The sequence below is a fragment of the Pleurodeles waltl genome, chromosome 10 (genome assembly GCF_031143425.1).
Source record: "Pleurodeles waltl isolate 20211129_DDA chromosome 10, aPleWal1.hap1.20221129, whole genome shotgun sequence".
In the NCBI taxonomy this organism is placed as follows: Eukaryota; Metazoa; Chordata; class Amphibia; order Caudata; family Salamandridae; genus Pleurodeles; species Pleurodeles waltl.
In genome coordinates, this window is record NC_090449.1 from 17,184,215 (window position 1) to 17,211,740 (window position 27,526).

The following is a 27,526-nucleotide window of genomic DNA, read 5'->3' on the forward strand; positions in this document are numbered from 1 at the left end:
TAGAAAAACAAAATGGCTGCATAAAAAAAATAATTGGTAATAATTTTATTTCTCCAGTCCTTAAAACGTTTAACAAAAAAAAGGAAATGAAACAAATGATTTGTATTTACATTGAAGACCTGGCACAGCACATCTGTATTGAAGAATACTGATGACTGGTGCATCCTTTGCGTGGGTTGGGGGGGCTGGTATTGTATCTATGGCTGAGTCAGATTCCCCTGGATCCGCCCCTTCTGTATGTACTGTCCAGGGGCCCCTTCTGTATGTACTGTCCAGGGGCCCCTTCTCCTTTTCTAACTGTGCCTCTAGCTAGCCTCCTCTCAAAGGTAGGCAGCTGCCGCCACAGTATACCCACTCACATCAAGGTGGCACCATGCCTCAAAAGGCCTTCAGGAGAGCGCAGGAGGTGCCCGAGTGCCCAGACTGCCAATGAATGGGCAAGGATATTGCACAACCTCCTGGCACAAGACCAGAAATCATTGTTACTGATTACTTAACAAGGGCTGTACATTCATGAGTGGCTGGGCCTCTTTACGGGTATATAGTACATAATCGCTGCCATTTAGATGACTGCCCAGTAATTAGAGGGCTATCTGCTATTTGCACAGCTGCCGGCCAAATAGTACCTAACATCTGCTGTTCAACCACTCGACAGCCGACTAAAGATGGCCACCTTCTTGGGAGGTGACTGCATACACAGATATTCGTGCTGCATCTGTCGGAGGATGGGGCTAGCTCTGTAAGAACACATGCCTACTAGAGCTGATTCGATCATCATCTTTCCCCAATCTCATCCAATAAGTTTCATGTTATGATCTCCCTAATCCCTTTCTACAGACTCTTCCCTCCCCCATCTCTCTTTTCACTCATCCCAAACCTCATTTTACTACTATGATCTCCCAATTAACGCTTTCTAAACAATTCCCTCTTCCATCCCTCCATTAGTCTATTCAATCCAGGCAACAGACTAGCATGTCCACCACCCAAATTAGTTCATATTTCCCTTTACTAATCTACCACTAATCCTTTTGGGTTCCAGAGAAGCATGCTATGCGCTGAAAAATTGCTTCAATGCCATGCCATGTCAGTGGTAGTAAGCGCTATAAAATTACAATTGGAATGTTGAAGAATAGTCATGAGTAGAGTGTCTAATCCAGCCCAGTAAACCTTAGATCCATTTCTCACTTGGAAGTAAATTAGAAGGTGTGATGGCAACAGCTGCTACCCCTGTCTTACCCTTCCTACCCCTGGTCATAAATGGCTCAGCAGGATGAGCAAAGGTGCTTCTGAGAGCCATGTTTACATTCTCCAGCATCACCCCCTTGCTTCACCCCTAACCGTCTGCCATACAGGCTGATGAGGGCCTAAGAATGGACACAGCACCAGAATATTGATAATATATGCTCCATATATATGTGGTATATAAATAAATATATATGCATGTCTTAGAGTTAAGTGGATATGGAGGTAAGAATGGTAACTTCATACTTTCCTGAATATACTCACTTGAGTAATATTTTAGTACTTGAATCTTAAGCCGTGATATTTTCGCATATTGATATTTTGCTCACAATATTCGGACATAAAGAATATGGCAATGGGTCCACTCTGTGACATCATAGGGTGCTAATGTCAATTCTGCTCCTGATTCTATGGTGACTTCCTGCCCATGGGGTGTCTGACTTTGGGGGCAGCGTTATCCTCAGTGACGTTGTGAGGTCTTTCTTGTGCATAGTATATGGTGACCACTGTGACTTTTGCCTTAGCCATGTGCACCAGTGTTTCATCAACTCTTAGCTAATTGGACATTATTTACCTTGAAATGAGAACCAGGTGGTTTGATGGTCAAAGGCGCGCCTAAACAACACAAGCACACCTACATCTACGCATCCTGTGGTTGACATGTGGTCCACAGACTTGGCATCTCAACACACATCACTGGCCTAAAGTCAATATTTGGCTACGCGAAGTGATGCACAAGCAGAGAGCACTGACGCAGGTTGCTACGGTAATTATTTTCATCTCTGCTAGCTCCTTTCAGAAGATACCTGGCAACCCAAGAATTTGGCTAGGAACAGCAGATTCCCCTCCACCAGGCATGGTCCTTGCCAGAGTTTCCTAAGCAACAGAGTGTCTGTAACTCTCAGGTCAAACTGAAGGATAACCTCCCAGTTAAAGGGGTGTCAGTCCATTCTCCAGGCAGGCTGTGATGGTATGGAAATCTACGCGAAGGTTAGGTGACTGCCTCGTCCCCTAAATATTTGCCGCTGTCAGTTCATCAACCCATTTCAAGGAGGTGGTAAAGCATGTGAAATGTGGATGCTTGACACAGCACATGACTGAGCAAGACAAGAAAGAAGAACATAGAGAAGCAAACATACCAACTCATTGCATCCCTGCCTTGATCATGTGGGTAATCTTTGCAAACATCAGGGAGAAGAAACATACCTTGTATTTAAGTAGAAATGTAACTAGGATGAAGGCTGCTGAGCCATCTTGAGGAAAGCACAAGAACATCTTGAGAGAGGTACAAGATTGGGACAAAGCAAATTCTTTAATAGGGTGACCCCTCACGGTGTCTTCAGTACTAATGGCCAAGCAAAGTAACTCTTGGACTGGAAGTCATTAGCCAGAAGTCACCTGCTCTTCTTTTGGGTCTTCGTAGACCTTCAGCCTGCCAGGATCATACGCAGGCCCTCATTACGAGGCTGGCAGTCTGATGCCAGCCTCGCTGTGGCGGTCTTACTACCGCAGAGCTGGCGGTAAAGACCGCCGCATTAAAAGTTGTTGGGTTTGGCAGAAGCCAAACCTCCACAACGCCACCTGGCCCGCCAGTGTGGTCACACCGACGCAGACGACACTGTTCACCTCCAGCCTGGCGCAGGCCTCAGCCCCCCATTTTGGACGATCACTTACCTTCTCATTCGAGGAGGTCGTCCGGGAGGGGATTCGCCCTGGTGGTTTTGTACCTCCAGCACCACCACACCATCAAGGCTCCGCCAAGCCGTACCTGTAAGATTGAGATAACAGGGCAGGGAATGCCTGGCAGTGAATTAAAGAGGCCTGAGACTGACTTAGGACTGCACACCCTTTTTATTTGTGCTTTGACATTTTATAGCGCCAGTCACAGGTGTCTGAGCAGCGCTTTGGGCATTGGCACGTAATATTTGACAAATAAAGCACTGGTGAAGTGCCAGGGCTTCTAGCTCAGCCTTCACAGCATCTTTAGAGGGATAAGTGGAGGGCCCAGAAACCACTGACAAACCTGAAATGGCCGATTCTCCTCCATTGCCTTGAGCATCACCTTAGTGGGGCAGGTACCTTTGAGTGAGGGAAGGATGTGTGCCTCCAGCAGCAGAAGTCAGTGCTCTCCCAGGTGCACAGGAGGTGAGCACAGGAGCTTGCACAGGAGAGAGGGTGAACATAAGGGCCAGGGACAGAGAAACACAGAGGAGGAGCTCACAGACTATAGAACAATGGCAGGTGAGCAGAGAACATGAACAGCCACACAAGGGCAGGGCCTGCCTTATGTTCATGCTCTACAGCTTTGCAAAGATGCTGAAGCTGTACAAATTAACAAAAGGAAATAAAAAAAACATGACGTGCTGCGTCATTTCGTAGGCGCAGAGGCGTCATTTTGTTGCACATTACAGAGGACTTGTTTTCCTTCTTAGCGATCAAAGATGTAATGCTAAATAAAAAATATGAAAATTTAGTTTTTAATTATAGAGCAGAAGGACCAGCAGCAGTTTGCTATCTGACTCTAAAAAAAAAAAACTAAAATAAAAAAATAATGAAATAGGCCCACTGAGTGGAGATGATGGTGGCAGCAAAGTGGATCAGTGTAACAGCGGGGGGGCCGGCCCATTTAAAGCACTGCCTGGATGGATCGCCGCGGCGTCACAGCCAGCCTACAGCAGCCGGCCGCCGGCAGGCACCCCTGAACTCTGGGGGGGCTGTGGAGAGAGGTGGCTGCACTGAGAACGGCAAAGGACAGCTTAAGGATTGCACGTGCCAAGAACAGCACCTGCAAGCCGACCCCCATCCCCAGCCCCGACCCTCATCCCCAGCCCCGACCCTCATCCCCAGCCCCGAACCTCATCCCCAGCCCCGAACCTCATCACCAGCCCCGACCCTCATCACCAGCCCCGACCCTCATCACCTGCCAGCCGACCCTCATCACCTGCCAGCCGACCCTCATCACCTGCCAGCCGACCCTCATCACCTGCCAGCCGACCCTCATCACCTGCCAGCCGACCCTCATCACCTGCCAGCCGACCCTCATCACCAGCCCCGACCCCCATCACCAGCCCCGACCCCCATCACCAGCCCCGACCCCCATCACCAGCCCCGACCCCCATCACCAGCCCCGACCCTCATCACCAGCCCCGACCCTCATCACCAGCCCCGACCCTCATCACCAACCCCGACCCTCATCACCAACCCCGACCCTCATCACCAACCCCGACCCTCATCACCAGCCCCCACCCTCATCACCAGCCCCCACCCTCATCACCAGCCCCCACCCTCATCCTCAGCCCCGACCCTCATCCCCTGCCCCGACCCTCATCCCCAGCCCCGACCCTCATCACCTGCCCCGACCCTCATCACCTGCCCCGACCCTCATCACCAGCCCCGACCCTCATCACCAGCCCCGACCCTCATCACCAGCCCCGACCCTCATCACCAGCCCCGACCCTCATCACCAGCCCCGACCCTCATCACCAGCCCCGACCCTCATCACCTGCCCCGACCCTCATCACCTGCCCCGACCCTCATCACCTGCCCCGACCCTCATCACCTGCCCCGACCCTCATCACCTGCCCCGACCCTCATCACCTGCCCCGACCCTCATCACCTGCCCCGACCCTCATCACCTGCCAGCCGACCCCCATCACCAGCCCCGACCCCCATTACCAGCCCCGACCCCCATCCCCAGCCGACCCGACCCTCATCCCCAGCCGACCCTCATCATCAGCCCCGACCCTCATCATCAGCCCCGACCCTCATCACCAGCCCCGACCCTCATCACCAGCCCCGACCCTCATCACCTGCCAGCCGACCCCCATCACCAGCCCCGACCCCCATCACCATCCCCGACCCCCATCCCCAGCCGACCCGACCCTCATCCCCAGCCGACCCCCATCACCAGCCCCGACCCTCATCACCAGCCCCGACCCTCATCACCAGCCCGACCCTCATCACCAGCCCGACCCTCATCACCTGCCAGCCGACCCTCATCACCTGCCAGCCGACCCTCATCACCTGCCAGCCGACCCTCATCACCTGCCAGCCGACCCTCATCACCTGCCAGCCGACCCTCATCACCTGCCAGCCGACCCTCATCACCTGCCAGCCGACCCTCATCACCTGCCAGCCGACCCTCATCATCAGCCCCGACCCTCATCATCAGCCCCGACCCTCATCATCAGCCCCGACCCTCATCCCCTGCCCCGACCCTCATCCCCAGCCCCGACCCTCATCACCTGCCCCGACCCTCATCACCAGCCCCGACCCTCATCACCAGCCCCGACCCTCATCACCAGCCCCGACCCTCATCACCAGCCCCGACCCTCATCACCAGCCCCGACCCTCATCACCAGCCCCGACCCTCATCACCTGCCCCGACCCTCATCACCTGCCCCGACCCTCATCACCTGCCCCGACCCTCATCACCTGCCCCGACCCTCATCACCTGCCCCGACCCTCATCACCTGCCCCGACCCTCATCACCTGCCCCGACCCTCATCACCTGCCCCGACCCTCATCACCTGCCCCGACCCTCATCACCTGCCCCGACCCTCATCACCTGCCAGCCGACCCCCATCACCAGCCCCGACCCCCATCCCCAGCCGACCCGACCCTCATCCCCAGCCGACCCTCATCATCAGCCCCGACCCTCATCATCAGCCCGACCCTCATCACCAGCCCCGACCCTCATCACCAGCCCCGACCCTCATCACCAGCCCCGACCCTCATCACCAGCCCCGACCCTCATCACCAGCCCCGACCCTCATCACCTGCCAGCCGACCCTCATCACCTGCCAGCCGACCCTCATCACCTGCCAGCCGACCCTCATCACCTGCCAGCCGACCCTCATCACCTGCCAGCCGACCCTCATCACCTGCCAGCCGACCCTCATCACCTGCCAGCCGACCCTCATCACCTGCCAGCCGACCCTCATCACCTGCCAGCCGACCCCAATCACCAGCCCGACCCCCATCACCAGCCCCGACCCCCATCACCAGCCCCGACCCCCATCACCAGCCCCGACCCTCATCACCAGCCCCGACCCTCATCACCAGCCCGACCCTCATCACCAGCCCGACCCTCATCACCTGCCAGCCGACCCTCATCACCTGCCAGCCGACCCTCATCACCTGCCAGCCGACCCTCATCACCTGCCAGCCGACCCTCATCACCTGCCAGCCGACCCTCATCACCTGCCAGCCGACCCTCATCACCTGCCAGCCGACCCTCATCACCTGCCAGCCGACCCTCATCACCTGCCAGCCGACCCTCATCATCAGCCCCGACCCTCATCATCAGCCCCGACCCTCATCATCAGCCCCGACCCTCATCATCAGCCCCGACCCTCATCACCAGCCCCGACCCTCATCACCAGCCCCGACCCTCATCACCAGCCCCGACCCTCATCACCAGCCCCGACCCTCATCACCAGCCCCGACCCTCATCACCAGCCCCGACCCTCATCACCAGCCCCGACCCTCATCCCCAGCCAGCCGACCCTCATCCCCAGCCAGCCGACCCTCATCCCCAGCCAGCCGACCCTCATCCCCAGCCAGCCGACCCTCATCCCCAGCCAGCCGACCCTCATCCCCAGCCAGCCGACCCTCATCCCCAGCCCCGACCCTCATCCCCAGCCCCGACCCTCATCACCAGCCCCGACCCTCATCACCAGCCCCGACCCTCATCACCAGCCCCGACCCTCATCACCAGCCCCGACCCTCATCACCAGCCCCGACCCTCATCACCAGCCCCCGACCCTCATCACCAGCCCCCGACCCTCATCACCAGCCCCCGACCCTCATCACCAGCCCCCACCCTCATCACCAGCCCCCACCCTCATCACCAGCCCCCACCCTCATCACCAGCCCCCACCCTCATCACCAGCCCCGACCCTCATCCCCAGCCCCGACCCTCATCCCCAGCCCCGACCCTCATCCCCAGCCCCGACCCTCATCCCCAGCCCCGACCCTCATCCCCAGCCCCGACCCTCATCCCCAGCCCCGACCCTCATCCCCTGCCCCGACCCACATCCCCTGCCCCGACCCACATCCCCAGCCCCGACCCACATCCCCTGCCAGCCGACCCTCATCCCCTGCCAGCCGACCCCCATCATCAGCCCCGACCCCCATCATCAGCCCCGACCCCCATCATCAGCCCCGACCCCCATCATCAGCCCCGACCCTCTGCAACTGGGCCCAAAGGGCACCTGGGACAGGGAAAGTAATAAAGGGGGCAGTGGGCATGTGGCAAACTTGGGGGTGAAGGGACATTAATGTTAAACATCAAGTCTTCCACCGCTGAGGCACGTGGTAGGCCAGGGGAGCTAAAGTATTTTTAAAAATCAGGCCCAGCATCCAAGGGGCATAGGGCAGGCCTGGAGTGTGCACGAATATAAATAGAATAAGACCTGCAACTCTAGGGGGGGTCAGGTGGGACCAGGGGCACAAAAATGTAAGACATCAGACCTTCAGTCATTCCTCCACCAGTCCCTGCCACCCACCCACCAGAGGCACAAATATATAAACTCAACCCACTGATGACGTCACCCCTCCCCACCCTAGGCAACACTGGGCCCCTAAGCACATCCCACACAGTGCCCCCCCCCACAGAGCGCCCCACCTCGAGCACCACCCAAACGTATGTTAGGCCGATGGTGGGCCCCTCCCCCATCCACACATCTGAACTCATCAGCATTTGGCTGGTGTCACCCCCTTTATACCCATTTGTCTGACAAACAAAATAAAACCATAGATTTAAAAGGGCTCAGCCACTTTTCAGATCTACTTCACCCTCCAAAAGAGCGCTGTTTCACGAATGGGTAACGCTAAAATCTAACTTCACCTGCATTTTTGAGCCACGAGGTGACAGGTAAGTCCATCAAAACCACCAGTGCCACCAGCAAACCAATGGTAAATTGGACCCGACTAGGAAGATGAAGATGGTCAGAAGGTTCAGGAGGATGAAGCAACAGGCCCAGGATGCAAATGGAAGGCCATGGGGGTGGTAACTGTCACTGGTACGTACAAGGGATGGTGGGCAAGGATGGACTGGTTACACTGAGCATCAGGCATTTCCCCGGGAGGCTGGAAGGGTGGGGGCTGCTTTTGTTACCGGGGCTTGTTTTGCAGCAGTTTTAAAAGCACTGCAGAGTTCCTTGTATATCAAACAGTTTTCAGGCAACAATAAAAGTGCCAAGATAACTCTGGTGAATAATGTGCCTGCTGGAGACAGATCAGTTTTGTCTAGTGGCAGATTTGACTCATCGACGGTAGCGCAGAGGGTTAATATGCCTGCTGCAAAGAACGTGTACTATGCAGACACCGAGCAGTATTTTATGTGCAGTAATCAGTGGATACTGCTTGCGTCACAGGGCTCTGTTGGTACGTGCAGTTCATAAATTAGTCATAATCTGGCACAGTGAGCTATGAACCGCCACCAAAGAGCTGCAGGCAAACTGCATGGTACAGGTTAGAAACATCTGTTTTTCCCAGTCTGTGATTATCCTAATTTTGCTAAAAAGGGTCTGTTTGGGTAGAAATAAATTATTAGTGAAGTCAACCCTAACCACTGCTACCTTCTGAATCCTGAGCTTGTTTCACGCACTTTTAATTTAAAAAAACAAATCCCTGCCAGTGTGGATGACGTGTGAATCCTACACATTGTAGTCCCCTTTTGTTTCATAGGGCATTTTCTATACACGGATTTTCAAAGTATGATTCATTGTGTGTGTGATGTAGTGCTCCGACACTCTACGCCGGTAGGAGAGGCGCTATAAAACAAAGGAAACACACGTGAGAGGTGCTATGGAGAGATGCGAGGCGCTGTTAGAGGGTGAGGGTGAGGGGATCACTGGAGAGCCCCAGTAAAGACTGTTGTATCCTGGTGCCCTGTAAGGTCATGTTTATCGTGCTTTAAAAACGAATACAATTGAATATATAATGAAAAACATGCTGTAGAAGGCACCGTGTTTGCGGGGAGAAGCCCCCACCCCCTCAAGCCCCACTGTAGAGGTCCGGTCGCTATGCACCCTCTGCGGGCTGGGCTGGCACAGTTTGCCAGTATTGCTTTGTGTTTCCAGTCCAGCCCTGGTGGTGGGACAAACAGAGAGCCCGGAAGGTCATGGTAAGAGGCCTGTGGGTCAGAAGGCAGTGGGGGCAGCTAGATCAGTGAAGAGGTCCCTTCAGGGTGACTGCGGGGTCACAACCCTCCCTCCATGAGTCTACCGGTGTGGCAGTGTGTCTGTCTGTGAGCTCAGAAGTCTGCGCCCCCCGGTCTGTGGTTTCATGGAGCCCACAGAAGTTTGCTCAGTGCCCAGCAGGTGGCGCTGCACTGCAGTAAACCCGCCTCTCTTCTCTGCGGTGGCATTAAACTCTAAAAAAGGCTCTTTCGAGAATAGCCTAGACCTCTGACCTCCAGTTTTGGAAGCCAGCAGCCACCTCTGCGCTCTGCTGTGAAATTTTTAAGAGGCACGGCCCCGCTAGGGCATATAACCACCACCCCGGAGCCCGGCAAACGGTCCAGGAATGGCCACTGCAGCCCTGTGAGAGTGTGGATGCAACCTGCCTGCTGGTCTCACTATTCCCAGGTGCACACGGGGTACAGAGGCAGGGCCTCTAGCTCAAGCAGCCTGTACGGCAATCTGTAAGTGCCAGAAGGGCTGGTCTGACACGTCAGAGGATGAGCCATTTTTATGACTGAGTATATGGGCCATATTTATGGCTGTTATGACCCGGTGGCCCAGTTTTTAGGTTTGTTTTCCCTGATACTACTGCAAACATTGCCTGCAGCAAGTACAAATGCACAGGCCTGGCTCCTCTGCTGTGGGGGAGGGGCGTGCCCAGCAATCCCCCTCAGAGCGCATGAATGTTTGGCCCGCCCTCTCAGGCTGGCCAAACACACATGCGCACTAGGCTCTTTCCAAACCGGCACTGCGTTGCTGGGTTGGAGACATCAGGCAGAGACTTTCACTTCTAGAACCAACAGAAACGCCAGCGGAGGGGCGAACACCCAAGGAGGCCCTTCAGGTAAGGATTACCCTTTCTTCCTCTCAGTGTATTGGAGGGAGACTTCGGTTTTTCAGGCACAATTGGGTGCGCATAACTTCTGATTCTTGGGAGTTACAGACGGTATCAGGGTTCGACATAGAATTCTGGGGAACACCAACCCAAGAACAGCCTCCAAGACCCCTGATTTTCTCAACATCGGAGTCCGCTATGTTCTACAGTACAGTGACAGCCAGGTTTTACAGTACAGTGGCAGCCATGTTCTACAGTACAGTAACAGCTGTGTCTCAGAATACAGTGAGAGCCATGTTCTACAGTACAGTGGCTGCTGTCTCTCACACTAGAGTGACAGCCATGTTCCACAGTACAGTGACAACCAGGTTCTACAGTACAGTAACAGCCATGTTCTACAATACAGTGACAACCAGGTTCTACAGTACAGTTTCAGCCATGTTCTACAGTACAGTGACAGCCATGTTCTACAGTACAATGACAGCCATGTTCTACAGTACAGTGTAGGAGGCTGGACTGGCTTGTAGTGAGTACCAAGGGGTACTTGCACCTTGCACCAGGCCCAGTTATCCCTTATTAGTGTATAGGGTGTCTAGCAGCTTAGGCTGATAGATAATGGTAGCTTAGCAGAGCAGCTTAGGCTGAACTAGGAGACGTGTGAAGCTACTACAGTACCACTTAGTGTCATATGCACAATATCATAAGAAAACACAATACACAGTTATACTAAAAATAAAGGTACTTTATTTTTATGACAATATGCCAAAGTATCTTAGAGTGTACCCTCAGTGAGAGGATAGGAAATATACACAAGATATATATACACAATAGCAAAAATATGCAGTATAGTCTTAGAAAACAGTGCAAACAATGTATAGTTACAATAGGAAGCAATGGGGAAACATAGGGATAGGGGCAACACAAACCATATACTCCAGAAGTGGAATGCGAACCACGAATGGACCCCAAACCTATGTGACCTTGTAGAGGGTCGCTGGGACTATTAGAAAATAGTGAGAGTTAGCAAAATAACCCTCCCCAAGACCCTGAAAAGTGAGTGCAAAGTGCACCAAAGTTCCCCTAAGGACAAAATAGTCGTGTTAGAGGGAAAATGCAAGGAAAACACAAATCAGCAACGCAACAACAATGGATTCCTGACTGAGGGTACCTGTGGAACAAGGGGACCAAGTCCAAAAGTCACAAGCAACTCGGAGATGGGCAGATGCCCAAGAAATGCCAGCGGTTGGTGCAAAGAAGCTCTTACTAGGCTGAAGAGCTGTGAATACTGCAGGAACGACAAGGGCTAGAGACTTCCCCTTTGGAGGATGAATCCCCCACGCCTTGTAGAGTCGTGCAGAAGTGTTTTCCCGCCGGATGGACGCCAACAAGCCTTGCTACATGCAAATCGTGCGTTTGGCGTTTTTGGACGCTGCTGGGGCCCAGGAGGGACCAGGAGGTCGCAAATTGGACCTGCAGAGAGAGGGGACGTCGAGCAAGACAAAGAGCCCTCACTGAAGCAGGTAGCACCCGGAGAAGTGCCAGAAACAGGCACTACGAGGATGCGTGAAACGGTGCTCGCCGAAGTTGCACAAAGGAGTCCCACGTCGCCGGAGACCAACTTAGAAAGTCGTGCAATGCAGGTTAGAGTGCCGTGGACCCAGGCTTGGCTGTGCACGAAGGATTTCCGCCGGAAGTGCACAGGGGCCGGAGTAGCTTGCAAAGTCGCGGTTCCCAGCAATGCAGCCCAGCGAGGTGAGGCAAGGACTTACCTCCACCAAACTTGGGCTGAAGAGTCACTGGACTGTGGGGGTCACTTGGACGGTGTCGCTGGATTCGAGGGACCTCGCTCGTTGTGCTGAGAGGAGACCCAAGGGACCGGAAATGCAGCTTTTTGGTGCCTGCGGTTGCAGGGGGAAGATTCCGTCGACCCACGGGAGATTTCTTCGGAGCTTCTGGTGCAGAGAGGAGGCAGACTACCCCCACAGCATGCACAAGCAGGAAAACAGTCGAGAAGGCGGCAGGATCAGCGTTACAGAGTTGCAGTAGTCGTCTTTGCTACTATGTTGCAGGTTTGCAGGCTTCCAGCGCGGTCAGCGGTCGATTCCTTATCAGAAGGTGAAGAGGGAGATGCAGAGGAACTCGGCTGAGCTCATGCATTCGTTATCTAAAGTTTCCCCAGAGACAGAGACCCTAAATAGCCAGAAAAGAGGGTTTGGCTACCTAGGAGAGAGGAAAGGCTACTAACACCTGAAGGAGCCTATCAGCAGGAGTCTCTGACGTCACCTGGTGGCACTGGCCACTCAGAGCAGTCCAGTGTGCCAGCAGCACCTCTGTTTCCAAGATGGCAGAGGTCTGGAGCACACTGGAGGAGCTCTGGACACCTCCCAGGGGAGGTGCAGGTCAGGGGAGTGGTCACTCCCCTTTCCTTTGTCCAGTTTCGCGCCAGAGCAGGGGCTAAGGGGTCCCTGAACCGGTGTAGACTGGCTTATGCAGAATTGGGCACATCTGTGCCCAACAAAGCATTTCCAGAGGCTGGGGGAGGCTACTCCTCCCCTGCCTTCACACCATTTTCCAAAGGGAGAGGGTGTCACACCCTCTCTCAGAGGAAGTTCTTTGTTCTGCCATCCTGGGCCAGGCCTGGCTGGACCCCAGGAGGGCAGCTGCCTGTCTGAGGGGTTGGCAGCAGCAGCAGCTGCAGTGAAACCCCAGGAAGGGCAGTCTGGCAGTACCAGGGTCTGTGCTACAGACCACTGGGATCATGGAATTGTACCAACAATGCCAGGATGGCATAGAGGGGGCAATTCCATGATCATAGACATGTTACATGGCCATATTCGGAGTTACCATGGTGAAGCTACATATAGGTAGTGACCTATATGTAGTGCACGCGTGTAATGGTGTCCCCGCACTCACAAAGTTCAGTGAATTGGCTCTGAACAATGTGGGGGCACCTTGGCTAGTGCCAGGGTGCCCTCACACTAAGTAACTTTGCACCTAACCTTTACCAGGTAAAGGTTAGACATATAGGTGACTTATAAGTTACTTAAGTGCAGTGTAAAATGGCTGTGAAATAACGTGGACGTTATTTCACTCAGGCTGCAGTGGCAGGCCTGTGTAAGAATTGTCAGAGCTCCCTATGGGTGGTAAAAGAAATGCTGCAGCCCATAGGGATCTCCTGGAACCCCAATACCCTGGGTACCTCAGTACCATATACTAGGGAATTATAAGGGTGTTCCAGTAAGCCAATGTAAATTGGTAAAAATGGTCACTAGCCTGTTAGTGACAATTTGAAAGTAATGAGAGAGCATAACCACTAAGGTTCTGGTTAGCAGAGCCTCAGTGAGACAGTTAGGCACCACACAGGGAACATATACATGCACACCTATGAGCACTGGGGCCCTGTGTGACAGGGTCCCAGTGACACATACATATAGGCCACAAACCTATGAGCACTGGGGTCCTGACCAGCAGGATCCCAGTGACACATAACAACCATACTGAAAACATGGTGTTTTCACTATGAGCACTGAGGCCTGGCTATCAGGATCCCAGTGAGACAGTGAAAACAGTGACAAACACCCTGACATACACTCACAAACAGGCCAAAAGTGGGGGTAACAAGGCTAGAAAGAGGCTACCTTCTCACATACAGTGACAGCCATGGTCTACAGTACAGTGACAGCCATGGTCTACAGTACAGTGTCAGCCATGGTCTACAGTACAGTGTCAGCTGTGTCTCAGTACGGTGACAGCCATGTTCTACAGTACAGTGACAGCCATTTTCTCCTGTACAGTGTCAGCTGTGTCTCACAGTACAGTGACAGCCATGTTCTACAGCACAGTGACTGCCATGTTCTATAGTAAAGTGACAACCAGGTTCCACAGTACAGTGAAAGCCATGTTCTACTGGACAGTGACAGCCATGATCTACAGTACAGTGCCAGCCATGTTCTACAGTACACTGACAGCCATATCTAAAGTACGGTGACAGTCATTTTCTACAGTACAGTGGCAGCCACGTTCTACACTACAGTGACAGCCATGTTCTACAGTAGAGTGGTAGCCATGTTCTACAGTACCGTGACAGACATGTTCTACAGTACAGAGGCAGCCACGTTCTGCAGTACAGTGACAGAAATGTTCTACAGTACAGTGGTAGCTGTGTCTCACAGTACAGTGACAGCCACATCTAAAGTACTGTGACTGCCATGTTCTACAGCACAGTGACAGCCTTGTTTTACAGTACGGTGATTGCCATGTTCTACAGTACAGTAACAGCTGTGTCTCAGAATACAGTGAGAGTACAGTGTCAGCTGTGTCTTGCAGTACAGTGACAGCCATGTTCTACAGTACAGTGGCAGCCATGTGCTACAGTACAGTGACAGCCAAGTTGTACAGTTCAAGGACAGCCATGTTCTACAGAACGATGGAAGCCATGTTCTACAGCCCAGTGACAGCAATGTTTTACAGTAGGGTGACAGCCATGTTCTACAGTACAGTGGCATCTGTGTCTCACAGTACAGTGACAGCCATGTTCTACAGTACGGTGACAGCCATGTTCTACAGTGCAGTAACAGCTGTCTGTCAGTACAGTGTATGCCATGTTCTACAGTACAGTGGCAGCTGTGTCTCTCAGTACAGTGACAGCCATGTTCTACAGTACGGTGACAGCCATGTTCTACAGTGCAGTAACAGCTGTCTCTGTCAGTACAGTACAGTGACAGCCATGTTCTACAGAACGATGGCAGCCATGTTTTACAGTACAGTGGCAGCCATGTTTTACAGGCCAGTGACAGCCATGTTTTACAGTAGGGTGACAACCATGGTCTACAGTACGGTGACTGCCATGTTCTACAGTACGGTGACAGTCATGTTCTACAGTACGGGGACTCCCATGTTCTACAGTACAGTGACAGCCTTGTTTTACAGTACGGTGACTGCCATGTTCTACAGTACGGTGGCTGCCATGTTCTACAGTACAGTGACAGTCATGTTCTCTTGTACAGTGTCAGCTGTGTCTTACAGTACAGTGTCAGCCATGTTCTAAGGTACAGTGGCAGCCATGTGCTACAGTACAGTGACAGCCAAGTTGTACAGTTCAGTGACAGCCATGTTCTACAGAACGATGGCAGCCATGTTTTACCGTACAGCGGCAGCCATGTTTTACCGTACAGCGGCAGCCATGTTCTACAGGCCAGCGGCAGCCATGTTCTACAGGCCAGCGGCAGGCATGTTCTACAGGCCAGCGGCAGCCATGTTTTACAGTAGGGTGTCAGCCATGTTCTACAATACAGTGGCAGCTGTGTCTCACAGTACAGTGACAGCTGTGTCTCACAGTACAGTGACAGCCATGTTCTACAGCACAGTGACAGCCATGTTCTACAGTGCAGTAACAGCTGTGTCTGTCAGCACAGTGTAAGCCATGTTCTACAGTACAGTGGCAGCTGTGTCTCACAGTACAGTGACACCCATGTTCTACAGTACAGTGACAGCCATGTTCTACAGTGCAGTAACAGCTGTGTCTGTCAGTACAGTACAGTGACAGCCATGTTCTACAGAACTATGGCAGCCATGTTCTACAGGCCAGTGACAGCAATGTTTTACAGTAGGGTGACAGCCATGTTCTACAGTACAGTGGCAGCTGTGTCTCACAGTACAGTGACAGCCATGTTCTACAGTACAGTGACAGCCATGTTCTACAGTGCAGTAACAGCTGTGTCTGTCAGTACAGTGTAAGCCATGTTCTACAGTACAGTGGCAGCTGTGTCTCTCAGTACAGTGACAGCCATGTTCTACAGTGCAGTAACAGCTGTCTCTGTCAGTACAGTGACAGCCATGTTCTACAGAACGATGGCAGCCATGTTTTACAGTACAGCGGCAGCCATGTTCTACAGGCCAGTGACAGCCATGTTTTACAGTAGGGTGACAACCATTGTCTACAGTACAGTGACAGTCATGTTCTACAGTACGGTGACTGCCATGTTCTCCTGTACGGTGACATCCTTGTTCTACAGTACAGTGACAGCCATGTTCCTCATTGTGGTGACAGCTATGTTCTACAGTACGGTGACAACCAGGTTCCACAGTACAGTCACAGACATGTTCTACAGTACAGTAGCAGCCATGTTCTACAGTACAGTCACAGACATGTTCCACAGTACAGTGGCAGCCACGTTCTACAGTACAGTGCCAGTCATGTTCTACAGCACAGTGACTGCCACGTTCTATAGTAAAGTGACAACCAGGTTCCACAGTACAGTGAAAGCCATGTTCTACTGGACAGTGACAGCCATGATCTACAGTACAGTGCCAGCCATGTCCTACAGTACACTGACAGCCATAGCTAAAGTACGGTGACAGCCATGTTCTACAATACAGTGACAGCCATGTTCTACAATACGGTGACAGCCATGTTCTACAATACGGTGACAGCCACGTTCTACAGTACGGTGACAATCATGTTCTACAGTACAGTGACAGCCATGTTTGACAGTACAGTGACAGTCATGTTCTACAGTACAGTGAGAGACATGTTATACAGTACAGTGGTCGCTGTGTCTCACAGTACAGTGACAGCCACATCTAAAGTACTGTGACTGCTCGTTCTACAGTACAGCGACAGCCATGTTCTACAGTACAGCGACAGCCATTTTCTACAGTACGGTGACTGCCATGTTCTACAGTACGGTGACAGCCATTTTCTCCTGTACAGTGTCAGCTGTGTCTCACAGTACAGTGACAGCCATGTTTTACAGTAGGGTGACAGCCATGTTCTACAGTACAGTGACAGCCATTTTCTCCTGTACAGTGTCAGCTGTGTCTCACAGTACAGTGGCAGCCATGTTCTACAGCACCGTGACTGCCATGTTCTATAGTAAAGTGACAACCAGGTTCCACAGTACAGTGAAAGCCATGTTCTACTGGACAGTGACAGCCATGATCTACAGTACAGTGCCAGCCATGTTCTACAGTACACTGACAGCCATATCTAAAGTACGGTGACAGTCATGTTCTACAGTACAGTGGCAGCCACGTTCTACACTACAGTGACAGACATGTTCTACAGTACAGAGGCAGCCACGTTCTACAGTACAGTGACAGAAATGTTCTACAGTACAGTGGTAGCTGTGTCTCACAGTACAGTGACAGCCACATCTAAAGTACTGTGACTGCCATGTTCTACAGCACAGTGACAGCCATGTTCTACAGTACGGTGACTGCCATGTTCTACAGTACAGTGAAAGCCATGTTCTACAGTACAGTGACAGTCATGTTCTACAGTACAGTGACAGCCATGTTCTACAGTACAGTGACAGCCATGTTCTACAGTACAGTGACAGTCATGTTCTACAGTACAGTGACAGCCTTGTTTTACAGTACGGTGACTGCCTTGTTTTACAGTACGGTGACTGCCATGTTTTACAGTACGGTGACTGCCATGTTCTACAGTACGGTGGCAGCCATGTTCTACAGTACAGTGACAGACATGTTCTCTTGTACAGTGTCAGCTGTGTCTTGCAGTACATTGACAGCCATGTTCTACAGTACAGTGGCAGCCATGTGCTACAGTAGAGTGACAGCCAAGTGGTACAGTTCAGTGACAGCCATGTTCTACAGAACAATGGCAGCCATGTTTTACAGTACAGCGGCAGCCATGTTCTACAGGCCAGTGACAGCAATGTTTTACAGTAGGGTGACAGCCATGTTCTACAGTACAGTGGCAGCTGTGTCTCACAGTACAGTGACAGCCATGTTCTACACTGCACTAACAGCTGTGTCTGTTAGTACAGTGTAAGCCATGTTCTACAGTACAGTGGCAGCTGTCTCACAGTACAGTGACAGCCATGTTCTACAGTGCAGTAACAGCTGTGTCTGTCAGTACAGTACAGTGACAGCCATGTTCTACAGAACGATGGCAGCCATGTTTTACAGTACAGTGGCAGCCATGTTCTACAGGCCAGTGACAGCCATGTTTTACAGTAGGGTGACAACCATGGTCTACAGTACGGTGACTGCCATGTTCTACAGTACGGTGACAGTCATGTTCTACAGTACGGGCACTCCCATGTTCTACAGTACAGTGACATCCTTGTTTTACAGTACGGTGACTGCCATGTTCTACAGTACAGTGACAGCCATGTTCTCTTGTACAGTGTCCGCTGTGTCTTACAGTACAGTGACAGCCATGTTCTACAGTACAGTGACAGCCAAGTTGTACAGTTCAGTGACAGCCATGTTCTACAGAACGATGGCAGCCATGTTCTACAGGCCAGTGACAGCAATGTTTTACAGTAGGGTGACAGCCATGTTCTACAGTACAGTGGCAGCTGTGTCTCACAGTACAGTGACAGCCATGTTCTACAGAACAATGGCAGCCATGTTTTACAGTACAGTGGCAGCCATGTTCTACAGGCCAGTGACAGCCATGTTTTACAGTAGGGTGACAACCATGGTCTACAGTACGGTGACTGCCATGTTCTACAGTACGGTGACAGTCATGTTCTACAGTACGGGGACTCCCATGTTCTACAGTACAGTGACAGCCTTGTTTTACAGTACGGTGACTGCCATGTTCTACAGTACAGTGACAGCCATGTTCTCTTGTACAGTGTCCGCTGTGTCTTACAGTACAGTGACAGCCATGTTCTACAATACAGTGGCAGCCATGTGCTACAGTACAGTGACAGCCAAGTTGTACAGTTCAGTGACAGCCATGTTCTACAGAACGATGGCAGCCATGTTTTACAGTACAGCGGCAGCCATGTTCTACAGGCCAGTGACAGCCATGTTCTACAGTAGGGTGACAGCCATGTTCTACAGTATGGTGACAGCCATGTTCTACAGTACGGTGACAGCCATGTTCTACAGTACGGTGACAGTCATGTTCTACAGTACGGGGACTCCCATGTTCTACAGGCCAGTGACAGCCATGTTTTACAGTACGGTGACAGCCATGTTCTACAGTACAGTGACAGCCATGTTCTACAGAACGATGGCAGCCATGTTTTACAGTACAGTGACAACCAGGTTCCACAGTAGAGTGACAGCCATGTTCTACAGTACGGTGACAGTCATGTTCTACAGTACGGGGACTCCCATGTTCTACAGTACAGTGACAGCCATGTTTTACAGTAGAGTGAAAGCCATGTGCTACAATACAGTGACAGTCATGTTCTACAGTTCGGGTGCAGCCATGTTCTGCAGTACAGTGTCCGCTGTGTCTCACAGTACAGTGACAGCCGTGTCCTACAGTACAGTGGCAGCCATGTGCTACAGTACAGTGGCAGCCACGTTCTACAGTACAGTGACAGCCACGTTCTCCCGTACATGGAAGGGCCCTCCGCAGACCTGTACTGGTATGCATCCACAGTACAGGAGAAGCTGCCCCCTCACCCCAGCCCGGTGCCATATTTACCCGGCGCCTCTCGCAGCTGTCCTGGCACGTCTGAGAGGTGTCACAGGGGTGAACCTGTCCCGCACCCACCCTCGGAATAGAGACCACATCAGTGAGTGTGGAAGAAGGAGAGATCGAAAGAGTGGAGAGAGAGGGGCGGAGGAAGAGACAGAGAGAGACACTGTCAGCAGACAGAGTACTGCGGAGAGAGGGGAGAGACCGTCTGAAAAAGTTAGACAGAAGTGAGAGGCAGGTGACTGTCAGAGGAAAAGGCCAGACGGGGAGACACTGTGTGCCTCACGGAGGTAGCCCCTCACCTGGACACACCCCTCCCAGGGCCCAGCACTCAGGGGCCTCCGGTAGGACCAGGGAGCTGAGACCAGGGGCTGTGAGTACCACCCACCGCCTCCCACCCATCTTCATCCCCAAGAGCCCCCCAGACCGACGATGATGAGCGGGGACCCTTTCACCGAGTACAACATGGAGGAGGAGGACCGAGAACTCAAGCCTCAGCGCCCTGTGCCTCCGCCGCCCGCAAGCGCCGAGAAGCCTCCGCTGCCGGAAAACAGGGACCCCCGGGGCATCAACGATTACCTCAAGGTAAAACCGGTGATCGGTGGTGGAGGTTGCAGCATTGGGTGTGGGGGGGAAGCTGAAGGAGTGTACGATGGGTGTCCAACATCTCTAAGACCCCACTCTCAGCCGGAGGGGGCTGGGTCAGACACCCTTTATTTTTACACTTTGTCACCCCTAACGGATTCTACTGACATTGTAATCCCTCTCTACCCCCGTCTTCCTCCCCTAAATAAAGATTTGTAATCTCGCTGCACCAAGAGACACTCTAAACACTGCAGCCTTTAGGAGTTGTGTTATACAACTCTGGGCTCGCGTGAGTTCAGGGCACTGGGGTGTCCCTGCCCCCCCGAGTATCACTGCACCCTTAGAGTCACTCCTGTGTCTAGCACCTAGAAGCCGACGACGCGTATAGCGCTGGATACAAGGGTGGGCCCGTGTGCTGGAGGTGAATGCTGAAGTGAACGCCCTCGTGAGTTCACGAGGAGGGGCGTGTAAGGATGAGCGGGTCACTGCAGTGGTGGGGTTTGGGGAGGGCCCCTGCTGCACCAAGGCACATCCAGGCAGATGCCTAGGGCGCCCCCCCGTGGGTCAGACTCCCCCGGATGACAAAGCCTGGCGCTCGTACCACAGAGTCTACATAGAACGACAAACCCTCACTGTGCCTAGGGTGGTAAAGACCTACCCCAACCCCACCCGCAGCATTGAGATAGAGGAGGCTCCAGCCACTCTGCGAAAGGAACTTTTGTATTCCTGCCCCGTGGTCCTCCCCTCCCACCCCGCTTCACCCCCCCCCCCCCCCCACCCAAACGCGCACATCTCCCTGATGCAAAGCAAGTCTCCACATCCTTGTGCCCCAAAATAGGGTCCTAATACCAGGGCTGACGTGTATATACACCCCCCTCCCCCCAACTCGCTCTACGTTTAGTCTGGAGAAATGTCTTAAGGATATTTCCAGCCGCCCCCCCCAAAAAAAAAGTTCCTAACCTTCATTCAATGTAAGGGGCCCCGCCCTTTTCAACATTCTCATTCAGTGTAAAGGACTCCACCCTTATATATTTACAGCTTTTTAGAGATGGTGGCCAAGAGTGAAGATGAGGAGTTCATCATTGCAAGAGTGGACGGTGGAATGGAATGTGATAGAATAGAATAGAATGGCATCTCTCACTGCCCTGCACCAGGGTGCGTCCTGGTATACCCTAAGCTGCTGCCAGGTACGGTATTCGTACACCTGAGGCTGCTGCCAGGTAAGGTATTCGTACATCTGAGGCTGTTCCCATGTACGGTATTCGTACACCCATGGCTGTTCCCATGTACGGTATTCGTACACTCGATGCTGCTGCCAGGTACGGTATTCGTACATCTGAGGCTGCTGCCAGGTACGGTATTCGTACACCTGAGGCTGCGGCCAGGTACAGTATTCGTACACCTGAGACTGCTGCCAGGTACGGTATTCGTACACCCGAGGCTGCTGCCAGGTACGGTATTCGTACACCCATGGCTGTTCCTACATATGGTATTCATACACCTGAGGCTGCTGCCAGGTACGGTATTCGTACACCCGAGGCTGCTGCCAGGTACGGTATTCGTACACCCGAGGCTGCTGCCAGGTACGGTATTCGTACACCCGAGGCTGCTGCCAGGTACGGTATTCGTACACCCATGGCTGTTCCCATGTACGGTATTCGTACACCCGAGGCTGCTGCCAGGTACGGTATTCGTACACCCGAGGCTGCTGCCAGGTACGGTATTCGTACACCTGAGGCTGCTGCCAGGTACGGTATTCATACACCCGAGGCTGCTGCCAGGTACGGTATTCGTACACCCATGGCTGTTCCCATGTACGGTATTCGTACACCCGAGGCTGCTGCCAGGTACGGTATTCGTACACTCATGGCTGTTCCTACATATGGTATTCCTACACCTGAGGTTGCTGCCAGGTACGGTATTCGTACACCTGAGGCTGCCGTCAGGTACGGTATTCGTACACCAGAAGCTGCTCCCAGGTACGGGAATGGTACACCTGAGACTGCCCCTAGATACAGCATTCATACACCTGAGGCTGCTCCCAGGTATAGTATTCGTACACCCAAGCCTGCTCCCAGATACAGTCTACACCTGAGTCTGCCCCTAGGTACGGTATATATACACCTATGGCTGTTCCCAGGTACTGTATTCATACACCAGAGGCTGCTCCCAGGTATGATATTCGTACACCCGAGGTTGCTCCCAGGTATGTTATTCGTACACCTGTTGCTGCTTCCAGGTATGGTATTCATACACCTGAGGCTGCTCCCAGGTACGGTATCCCTACACCACAGGCTGCTGCCAGGTACCTTATTCGTACACCTCAGGCTGATCCCAGGTATGGTATTCGTACACCCGAGGCTGCTGCCAGGTACAGTGTACACCAGAGGCTGCTCCCAGGTACGGTATCCCTACACCACAGGCTGCTGCCAGGTACCTTATTCGTACACCTCAGGCTGATCCCAGGTATGGTATTCGTACACCCGAGGCTGCTGCCAGGTACGGTGTACACCAGAGGCTGCTCCCAGGTACGGTGTACACCAGAGGCTGCTCCCAGGTACGGTATTCGTACACCTCAGGCTGCTCTCAGGTACTGTATTCGTACACCCGAGGTTGCTCCCAGGTACGGTAGTCATACACCTCAGGCTGCTGCCAGGTACGGTATTTGTACATCCGAGGCTGCTCTCAGGTACAGTATTCGTACAACTGAGGCTGCTCTCAGGTACGTACATCTGAGGCTGCTGCCAGGTAAGGTATTCATACACCTGAGGATGCTGCCAGGTACAGTATTCATACACCTGAGGCTTCTCTCATGTATGGTATTCGTACACCTGAGGCTGCTCTCAGGTACGTACACCTGAGGCTGTTCTAAGGTACGGTATTCATACAACTGAGGCTGCTGCCAGGTACGGTATTCGTACACCTCAGGCTGCTGCCAGATATGATATTCATGCACCTGAGGTTGTTCCCAGGTACGGTATTTGTACACCTGAGGTTGCTCCCTTTTTTCGTAGACCCGAGGCTGCTCCCAGGTACGGTATTCGTCAACCGGCTACCGTCAACAAACAGCTGACCACCTTCCTGGAAGACAACAACCTGCTCGACCCCTCACAAACCGGATTCCGAACCAACCACAGCACGGAAACCGCCCTCATCTCAGTCACAGACGACATCAGAACCCTGATGGACAACGGTGAAACAGTCGCCCTCATTCTCCTCGACCTCTCGGCTGCCTTTGACACCGTCTGTCACCGCACCCTAATCACCCGCCTACGCTCCACCGGGATCCAAGGCCAGGCCCTGGACTGGATCGCCTCCTTCCTCGCTAACCGCTCCCAAAGAGTTTACCTCCCTCCGTTTCGCTCAGAACCCACCAAGATCATCTGCGGCGTACCTCAAGGCTCATCGCTCAGCCCGACACTCTTCAATGTCTACATGAGCCCCCTCGCCGACATCGTACGCAAGCACGACATCATCATCACCTCCTACGCCGACGACACCCAACTTGTACTCTCCCTCACCAAGGACCCCGCCAGCGCCAAGACCAACCTACAAGAGGGTATGAAGGACGTCGCAGATTGGATGAGGCTCAGCCGCCTAAAGCTGAACTCTGAAAAAACGGAAGTCCTCATCCTCGGCAACACCCCGTCCGCCTGGGACGACTCCTGGTGGCCCACGGCCCTCGGCACCGCACCGACCCCCGCAGACCACGCCCGCAACCTCGGCTTCATCTTGGACCCTCTTCTCACCATGACCAAGCAAGTCAACGCCGTGTCCTCCGCCTGCTTCCTCACTCTCTGCATGCTCCGTAAGATCTTCCGCTGGATCCCCGCCGACACCAGAAAAACCGTGACCCACGCCCTCGTCACGAGCCGCCTGGACTACGGCAACACCCTCTACGCCGGGACCACAGCCAAACTCCAAAACCGCCTGCAACGCATCCAAAACGCCTCGGCCCGCCTCATCCTCGACGTACCCCGCAACAGCCACATCTCCGCCCACCTGAGACACCTGCATTGGCTCCCAGTCAGCAAAAGGATCACCTTCCGTCTTCTCACCCACGCACACAAAGCCCTCCACAACAAGGGACCGGAATACCTCAACAGACGCCTCAGCTTCTACGTCCCCACCCGCCCCCTCCGCTCCGCTGGCCTCGCACTTGCTGCCGTCCCTCGCACCCGCCGCTCCACGGCGGGTGGGAGATCTTTCTCCTTCCTGGCGGCCAAGACCTGGAACTCCCTCCCCACCAGCCTCAGGACCACCCAGGACCACTCCGCTTTCCGGAGACTCCTAAAGACTTGGCTGTTCGAGCAGCGATAACCCCCCCTTTCCCCCCTAGCGCCTTGAGACCCGCACGGGTGAGTAGCGCGCTTTATAAATGTTAATGATTTGATTTGATTTGATTTGACCTGAGGTTGCTCCCAGGTACGGTATTTGTGCACCTCAGGCCGCTGCCAGGCACACTATTCGTACACCTGAGGCTGTTCCCAGGTACAGTATTTGTACACCTGAGGCTGCTCCCAGGTACGGTATTCGTAGACCCGAGGCTGCTCTCAGTTACGGTATTCATACACCTGAGGCTGCTCCCAGGTACGGTATTCGTGCACCTCAGGCCGCTGCCAGGTACAGTATTCATACACCTGAGGCTGCTCCCAGGTACGGTATCCCTACACCACAGGCTGCTGCCAGGTACCTTATTCGTACACCTCAGGCTGATCCCAGGTATGGTATTCGTACACCCGAGGCTGCTGCCAGGTACAGTGTACACCAGAGGCTGCTCCCAGGTACGGTATCCCTACACCACAGGCTGCTGCCAGGTACCTTATTCGTACACCTCAGGCTGATCCCAGGTTATGGTATTTGTACATCTGAGGTTGCACCCAGGTACGGTATTCGTACACCCGAGGCTGCTCTCAGGTGCGGTATTTATACACCCGAGGCTGCTCCCAGGTACGGTATTTGTACACCCCAGGCTTTCAGTACGGTATTCGTACACCCGAGGCTGCTCCCAAGTACTGTATTCATACACCTGAGGCTGTTCTCCGGTACGGTATTCGTACACCTGAGGCTGTTGCCAGCTACGATATTAGTGCACCTCAGGGTGCTGCCAGGTAAGGTATTTGTACACCGAAGACTCCTCTCAGGTACGGTGTTCATGCACCTCAGGCTGCTGCTAGGTACGGTATTCGTACACCTGAGGCTGCTCTCAGGTACCGTATTCGTACACCTGAGGCTGCTGCCAGGTACGGTATTCGTCCACCTGAGGCTGCTCTCAGGTACGGTATTTGTACACCTGAGGCTGCTCTCAGGTACGGTATTCGTACACCTGAGGCTACTGCTAGGTACGGTATTCGTACACCTGAGGCTGCTCTCAGGTACGGTATTCGTACACTTGAGGCTGCTGCCAGGTACAGTATTCGTACACCTGAGGCTGCTCTCAGGTGCGTTCACTTGAGGCTGCTGCCAGGTACGGTATTCGTACACCTCACGCTGCTGCCAGGTACAATATTTGTACAACTGAGGCTGCTCCCAGGTACGGTATCCCTACACCACAGGCTGCTGCCAGGTACCTTATTCGTACACCTCAGGCTGATCCCAGGTTATGGTATTTGTACATCTGAGGTTGCACCCAGGTACGGTATTCGTACACCCGAGGCTGCTCTCAGGTGCGGTATTTATACACCCGAGGCTGCTCCCAGGTACGGTATTTGTACACCCCAGGCTTTCAGTACGGTATTCGTACACCCGAGGCTGCTCCCAAGTACTGTATTCATACACCTGAGGCTGTTCTCCGGTACGGTATTCGTACACCTGAGGCTGTTGCCAGCTACGATATTAGTGCACCTCAGGGTGCTGCCAGGTAAGGTATTTGTACACCGAAGACTGCTCTCAGGTACGGTGTTCATGCACCTCAGGCTGCTGCTAGGTACGGTATTCGTACACCTGAGGCTGCTCTCAGGTACCGTATTCGTACACCTGAGGCTGCTGCCAGGTACGGTATTCGTCCACCTGAGGCTGCTCTTAGGTACGGTATTTGTACACCTGAGGCTGCTCTCAGGTACGGTATTCGTACACCTGAGGCTACTGCTAGGTACGGTATTCGTACACCTGAGGCTGCTCTCAGGTACGGTATTCGTACACTTGAGGCTGCTGCCAGGTACAGTATTCGTACACCTGAGGCTGCTCTCAGGTGCGTTCACTTGAGGCTGCTGCCAGGTACGGTATTCGTACACCTCACGCTGCTGCCAGGTACAATATTTGTACAACTGAGGTTGGTCCCAGGTAAGTATTCGTACACCTGAGTCTGCTCTCAGGTACGTACACCAGAGGCGGCTGCCAGGTACGGTATTTGTACACCTGAGGCTGTTCTCAGGTACATTATTTATACACCTCAGTCTGCTCTCAGGTACAGTATTTGTACACCTGAGGCTGCTCTCCGGTATGGTATTCGTGCACCTCAAGCTGCTGCCAGGTACGGTATTTGTACACCTGAGGTTGCTCCCAGGTATGATATTCGTACACCTCAGGCTGCTCCCAGGTATGGTATTCGTACATCCGAAGCTGCTCCCAGATACGGTAATGGTACACCTGAGGCTGCCCCTAGGTACATCATTTATACACCTGAGGCTGCTCCCAGGTATGATATTCGTACACCTGAGGCTGCACCCAGGTATGGTATTCGTACATCCGAAACTGCTCTCAGGTAGGGTATTCGTACACCTGAGGCTGTTCTCAGTTACGGTATTCGTACACCTGGGGCTGCTCTCAGTTACGGTATTCGTACACCTGGGGCTGCTCTCAGTTACGGTATTTGTACACCTGAGGCTGTTCTCAGGTACATTATTTATACACCTCAGTCTGCTCTCAGGTACAGTATTTGTACACCTGAGGCTGCTCTCAGGTATGGTATTCGTGCACCTCAAGCTGCTGCCAGGTACGGTATTCGTGCACCTGAGGCTGCTCTCAGTTACGGTATTCGTGCACCTGAGGCTGCTCTCAGTTACGGTATTCGTGCACCTGCTCTCAGGTGTGGCAGTGCTCTGGCAGAAGCTTCTCTCCACATGTGTAAGTGGCCTTGCAACCTCAGAAGGAAATATGGCCGCTCTTCAGAGGCCCTAAACCCTCTGACAAAGTGCAGTTAGCCAGTTTAGTAACCTGATCCAGGGGATCCGGCGGACGGTCACCCACAAACCTCCCACACATCACTTGGGGGCCGTGCACGCAGGGCAATGACCAGCCCTGTGAGAGAACAGGATTATTGTACGA

General features: G+C 53.2%; 1 protein-coding gene and 1 pseudogene across 1 annotated transcript in view; both read left to right on the forward strand.

Moving 5' to 3' along the window:
• The first annotated feature begins 17,440 nt into the window (after positions 1–17,440).
• On the forward strand, positions 17,441–19,761 carry LOC138262287 (dynein heavy chain-like; annotated as a pseudogene).
• Positions 19,745–27,526, forward strand: part of LOC138260920 (caveolin-2-like) — a 46,961-nt gene continuing 39,179 nt past the window's right edge. Inside the window, exon 1 of the mRNA XM_069209434.1 lies at positions 19,745–20,260. Within this exon, the coding sequence (XP_069065535.1) occupies positions 20,108–20,260 (153 nt within the window). The 5' untranslated portion in view covers positions 19,745–20,107. The remainder of the gene's footprint in view (positions 20,261–27,526) is intronic.